Source organism: Vigna angularis, chromosome 6, assembly GCF_016808095.1.
Source record: "Vigna angularis cultivar LongXiaoDou No.4 chromosome 6, ASM1680809v1, whole genome shotgun sequence".
Taxonomy (NCBI): Eukaryota; Viridiplantae; Streptophyta; class Magnoliopsida; order Fabales; family Fabaceae; genus Vigna; species Vigna angularis.
The window spans coordinates 23,483,835-23,490,902 of NC_068975.1; the positions used below are offsets into that span (position 1 = coordinate 23,483,835).

General features: G+C 33.6%; 1 protein-coding gene across 1 annotated transcript; it reads right to left on the minus strand.

The window, feature by feature from the left end:
- Positions 1-914: 914 nt before the first annotated feature.
- LOC108342719 (uncharacterized) lies at positions 915-2,748 on the minus strand. The gene has a single exon (XM_017580513.2). The coding sequence runs from the start codon at positions 2,658-2,660 to the stop codon at positions 1,062-1,064; it is 1,599 nt and encodes a 532-aa protein (XP_017436002.2). The 5' UTR covers positions 2,661-2,748; the 3' UTR covers positions 915-1,061.
- Between the last annotated feature and the right edge of the window lie 4,320 nt (positions 2,749-7,068).

Consider the following 7,068-nt stretch of genomic DNA (forward strand, 5'->3'; position numbering starts at 1 on the left):
AGAAACACCACTTGAGGTGAACACTTAAGAATTTCTATATTAAACCTACTCCTATTCGGTTTGTTCAACTGCTTTATCGAATTAGAATTTTAACCTCATATTTTACCTAAAAGATAGTAGAACTACAGGGAGTTCTACCCTACCAAATAAAGCATCAGTAATATTGTTACTGATTTGTTAACATTCTGCAATTACACATTCAGATATATATGGGTGGAATCTCATTAGCAGTGGACGATTATACTGACCCTGAATTTAAATTGAAAGCTGTAACTTAAAAAATATTCTACAAGTACAATACATCAGAGTAGCAACATGAGTTAATGTTATCACAAAAGAAATTCCACTTCTCTAAAATGTGCATACTTAAACATTCTTCTGTTAATTAACTTATGCATTAATTGGTTCTAATTTATGAATATTTCTTTTCTTATATTAATCTCAAAGTGAAAAGGTTCATAAGCATGCCCTATATCTTATACTAAGAATCGTATTGAAATGGACCATGGACATGACACTAAAAACTTCGTTTATGAACATTTCATTTCCTGCTCAATAATGTCTGAGTGCAAGGTAGGTTTCCTAATGCAGACCCACTTGCAAATGACCATAACGAGGTTTAATTTAGGAGATTTATGCAGACAACAATTACGCTTCCATTACCAGTAGCTGCCTACATGCATGGTGATGAAATATTGACAAAACACTATTATTTAAATACAATAATCCGGCTCCTGTAGTTATCTTTCTTTTCAAACAAACTTCAAAAACTTGTATACTTGTAACATTGATACCATTAACCTGTCAGTGTCACTCAAGCTGCAACTGAGCAAAAACATTACCTCATAAGAAGCTGCATAACGACAGAAGAATGTGCAAAATCTTTCATTAACTCAACTCTTCATCAGCGGGCATGAAAATGGAGAGAGAACCAATTTAATTGTGTAACTTCATATCTACACTGTGGAAAACAATAAAAAGAATATCTATATCTCTATACACAAAATGTTAAAAAAGCACAAAAAAGAGTATGTTTCTTGTGGATTATATTATATCAGTTATCACCACCATTGATGTACTAGAACTCCATAACTTCTAAGTGAAGTAAACAGATTCAGGCATTGAGAATAGGTCTTGTGATATTTTCTACTTCTTTGACCAGGGCAGCATCTCTGCCACCTATTGTAATGGCACTCAAGGAAGAGCTCATCAATCAAGCAGATAGCCCCGGTCTGAATCAACCTTGGGATGAGATGAAACTCAGTCCCTTCCACATCCATCTTCACCACCACAAAATCTCTTTTTGTAACAGCACTATTTAGCCACTCTGCAAAATCAAAACCCTGAATTTTATCCATATCACCCATATGGCTAGAAGAGGTCTGCACAGGGTTGATCCTCCCCATGGCTCTCCCTTTCACCGTCACTTGCTTGCTAGGGTCTCTGGTGATCTCAAAGAACAATGTCTCATTCCTTACCCAAGCTGCATAGGGCAACAATGTTACTCCTCTCTTTTCCCTATACTCTTCATGAAATGATTTATCAGCCTCAATTGCATAAATCTCAAAGGTTCTATTCTGCTTTGGATACTGCTTCCTAAACCAACTTCCTATGCTAGAACCATAATTCCTAGCTCCTACATCAACATAAACATACCTATTCTTAAAGGTTATGTCAACAAAAGAAGTTAAGTACTTTACGTTCTTCACATTTTTCTTTAATAAAGTCCAAGGTTTCAATGGCTCTTCCTCAATCAATGCCTCTGCATTTTTAACCATTCCACGTTTATACCCAGGAACAGAGCACTTATTCCCGAAATTGCCACTATCTACACTTTCCATTTGCAAATTAAGGTTTTCCTTTTTCTTCTTCAACAAGATTTCAAGAACCAGAGAGGATTCAACACCGTTGATCTCTCGAGTTCTGATCAATTCACAGCATTTAAACAATTCAAGCAAAGAATCGAAGCTGTAAGCGTCTCTCACTGCCGCGTGCACTGCCGCGAAACCGCCGGGACGGAGCGTGCGGCAGATCTCCGCGGCGAACTCCGCCGGGCGCGGGGAACGTTCCAAGCCGCCGTTGCCGGAGAACTCGAAGTCGAATGAGTCACCTGAGAACGGATGCCAGCGGCCGTCACCGTGGAGGATCAGCGGCGGCGACGGTTTCTTAAAGATTCCGACGGAGTCGACGATGCCGACCTCTTTTAGAGCGAGGACGTCCTCGCCCGCGGGCGTGTCGATGCAGAGGGCGCGGGAGTTCGGGGAGAGGAAGCCGTCTGCAATGAGGTCCTGGAAAATGGCGGCGTAGTACTCGACGGAACGGCGCCAGTTCTTGCCGGTAAACGGATCTCCGGCGTCAGAGGAGGGGGAGGGGGAGGACAGAGTGAGGTTTTCGGAGAAGAAGCAGAAATCGGCAGATTCGCAGGACCCGCCGCGGACGGTGACGATGATGGCGAATCGCGTGGCGAGGATGAGAACGGCGAAGGAGAATAGACGAACCAGAATGTTCCGCAAGGAGCCGTGTTTCGCTGCGGGTGGCTCCATGGACTGGTTCGGTGTAACCTCAGGGAAGAAGAAGAAAAGAGTACTATGAGAGAAAGGGGTAGGGTTTGAAATTTGAGCCTGGTTTGAAGGGTAAAAAGGGAAATTCGCAAGTTTCATTTGGCGCGCGCGGGTTTCTGGAAACGTCTAAATAACCGTTGAAGGTCATGGTTGTTCTTCCTAAGTGTCACTTAATTTATGTCAAATAACAAAACTGCCACTATTTATTTAATTTAGTTTTTATTTTAAATTACACTCTTAGAATTTTTTTTAATTTAATTTAGTTCTTTTACTTTTACAAAAAAAAAATTATATTTCTCTTAAATTTGATTTAATTTAGTTTTCTAATAATTTAAATTTAACGTTACTAATAATTTAACATAATAAAATATCAAAATACAGATAGATAAATAGATTATTTAATTGCCGTGATATATAATATTGCAAAATTGTAAATTATAAGTCGATAGATCATTGATTTGTTTCTTTAATTACGTATTTTTAATTTTCAAAATTTATTACTTATAACAAAATATTTTCATTTATCTTTTTCTAAATAAAATCATTAGATTTCAAATAAAAAATTAGTTCGGTTGTAGAATTCAAATGAAAAAAAAAAAAAACTAGTTTTGTAATTTTTTTAAAAACTTATTCAGATCTCGACGAGAAAAGGAATTAATTTAATTTCATAAATGATATTACTTGTAGTGAAATTTAAGCTCGATATTTATTTTAATGTCACTTCAGATTTTTAAATAAAAGTAGAACATTTTTCTCATAACTTTCAAAATGATCAATAATAAATATTCTTCAATAATCCACAATATTAATTTGTATAATATTTTAAAAAGTTTCATGATCTCATTTTTAAGTTAACTACAAATAATATTATATACTTACCACCTATTAATTTGAATAAAAATATAAAACAAAAAGTCAGGACTTTGATATGACTTGGGCCTTAGACAGATGCTTCATCGGCCTTAGACAGCATACATTTTTAAAAAATAAAATAAAATAGGCTACATAGAAATAAAAACTTAATTAAAATAGAAGAAAAGTTTAAGTACTTTTCAGCATAAAATTTTTCATAGGAAAATTTTAGTATAATATACTAAAAATATGTAAAATTTTACATTATTATTCATTCACGAATGATAATACAAACTATAAAAGAAATATTTATAATAATTATTTGACAGCCTATATATATTTAAGATATTTTCACATATATATGTATTGAGGATATAAAAAGTTAAACTCTCAAAACAAGGTAACACACAAAAAAGTATATACGTATCCCATTTATCTATATAAGAATATACTCATCCTAATAAAAAAAAGATAAGAAAATACTTTTAGATAGAAATTTTTAACAAATTTTTTTAACAACTTTTTTATAACGCTTATATATTATATATGATTGGTCTGTTTGAAATACTTCTTAAAAATAAATTCAAATATTTATTATAAAAAGTTATCAATATATGTCTTTTGATAATACGTATCATATTTTTTTATGAAAAACTCATCATGTGGCCATGTAACTATTTAAAGATCTTGCTTTCAAACTTAAGAAAATAAATCATGCTTAACCCTAATTAACAGCCATTAGAAATATCCATCAATTCATGGCTAACGTTAGAAATCGATACTTAGAATTCCGCATGCTAATCGTTGAACTTACCCTAAACTTAATTAAAATACTCAAACATGCTAATCGCTTTTATCTTTATTAAGGAATAAATTTAAAAAAAAAAAATCCTATATGAGGTATTTTACAATTTTAATACTTTTTCAATTTTTTGGCCCCTTGCTAAAAGACATGAATATCTGTGCTGCTCTCCATTCTCAATGTCATTAATCTGTTCAAAATTACAATAAAAGAGTGTTGGTAATGATGGTGTGCAATTAATAATTATTAGTAAAAATAAAAATGGAACGTGAATTAATATATCAATCATAAATATGAATTAATTTTATGAATTTTGTTTAAAGTATATAAAAAGGAAGAAGTAATATATATAATGTTTCGGGATGTACCCGTAGAGTACCATCAATTTTTGAATAATTTTATTTTACGTTGTTTTTATTTTTTGTTTGTTTGGTCACTGGGGTCTTCTGTTAGTTTAATACTGCTCAAAATATTTTGGTGTAGATCTATCAATTTCTGGATAGTTTTGTCTTACACAGTTTTTTGTCTCTGATTTGTTGGGTCTTCAAGATTTTTTGTTTGTCTAATGCCGTTTGGATGATGCATGTATTTAGTGCAAGTGACCAATCGAAAAGGAATTAAATGCAGTAATATATATATATATATATATATATATATATATATATATATATCAACATCCATACTTTAGATCTTCATCGTATTAAGAGTTTTTATATTTTTGTTGCATTAATTGGTTAATTCGTGATTATTTGTTAAGTGTTAATCTGATCTTTATTTTGTAATTGGTTTGTTTTACTAGTCAGTCGATCAACCTGTCAGTTGGTCAGAATGGTCGACCTATCAGTTAGTCATATTTATTGACTAAAAAGATATGTACAATACACTGACCTCCCATACTCAAGTACATATAACTAAAGGGACAAAGAGGTTTGTAAAGAAAAACGGTATCGCGATCGTGTATGTCGAATGTTATTATAGTCCAACCAGGAGGGGTTCCTTGGTTGAAACTTGTCCTTAGCTGATGGAGTTTTCGAGAGGGATTCCTTGGTTAGAATTCGTCTTTAGCCGAACATTTTAGTTTGATTAGGAGGAGTTCTCTAATTGGAACTTACCTTATCCAATGGAGTTTTCGAGAGGGATTCTTGGTTGGAACTCATCTTTACCTTAATGTTTTAAGTCGATCGTGAGAGGATGAGACCGAAAGGTTGAGGTTGATCAAAGGTCAAGAGGATGAAACTGAGTAGTAGAGGTCGAGTGGTAGAGGTTGAATGGTCGAGCCAAAATTTCAATAGTGAAAATTTGATAGAGAAATCAAGATCTGGAAGTTGAGGTCGAATAGTTGACCAAATGATTGAGGCCAAATGACTGGGCCGAAATGTCAAGACTAAAAAGTCAACATAGAAATCGAGGTCAAAAGGTTGAGGCTGAATGATCGACCAAATGGTTGAGGTTGAAAGGTGCAGGCCGACGAAATGTCAAGACTAAATAATTGATATAGAAATTGAGGCTGAGAGGTTGAGGCCGAATGACCGACCGAATGGTTAAGGCCAAATGATTGAGGTAGGATGATCGATCGCATGGTTGACATGTTCTTCATTGCGTCTTCCATTACTATATCGCTCGTCATGTTCCTTGTGGTTACCATGAGATTAAAGTTGTTTTCAGTCCCATGATGGACACCAAAATGTCACAGTATAGGACGATCGAGTATTTTCAATTCCCAGATAGTTTTATCATGTGTTGCTCTTGTCTTTTGTCCGATTTGTCTCCAAGGTCTCTTGTTCATCTAACACCAAATGTTTCAGTGTAGGTTGTTTGAGTATTACAAATTTTCGGATACTTTTGTCTTGCACCACTCTTATCTCTTGTTTCATTCGGTTTCTTGTTCATCCAATACAACTCTCTAAATAAGGTACTCCAATATTAAAGTCAATAAATGATCGATATCACTTACCATACTTTACACCTTTATTTATAATTAGTATTATGGATTTTTAGCCTTTTGCTCATTTAGTCATGATTTGATATACCTTAATAAATATTAGCTGATTGTTTTGTGACTATTATTGACTAATGATTAATTCGACCTTTATTATGTGATGGATCAATCTAATTCATATATTAATCGATTCACCGTACCGTTAAAATGATCAACCTACTAATTGGTAGAAGTGATCCACCAACTAATCCAATCGATCAATCACTCCGTATGTCCATTAGTTTGATTTATTGACAAAAAAAGAAATATTTAAAATACATATACTATAAAAAAAACATTAAATTCCGATCTTATAAAAACATGCAAGTATGTATTTTTTTCCTTTTTATATTTTGCATCTCATTTATATATATTAGTGAAGAATTTATAACTTGCACGACACATTTAAAAGATCAGCCTCGTATGAACACTGTTCTCTCCCAACACTTTGCTCTCACCCCGATTCCTCATCACCCCACTTGGATAGGATGACAGCTATTTGTTAAAGGGAAAACAAAAAGGAAAAAACTATTAAGTTGATGTTCACTAGCTACCTTACCCACCAAGTAATTAATTCTCAGTTCCCTATCTTTGACTAAATATATTGCCCTAATCAAATACAAAACCACTTACACATGCTTCTCCAAATCTGCTAAACTGTCATCATCAAGATACTTATTTCTTAGATATAATACACATATACCAAGTTATACACTGCTATTTTGTGTTTACTTTTTCTACAAAATAAATGTGAAATGACTGTAATACATGATATGTCATATTAATACGTAGCAGATGAGCGAGATTCTACCTCCCAAAGTCACGACACTCTCAAAATAATGATGGTAAAAATATTTTTATAAACATGCAAGTAC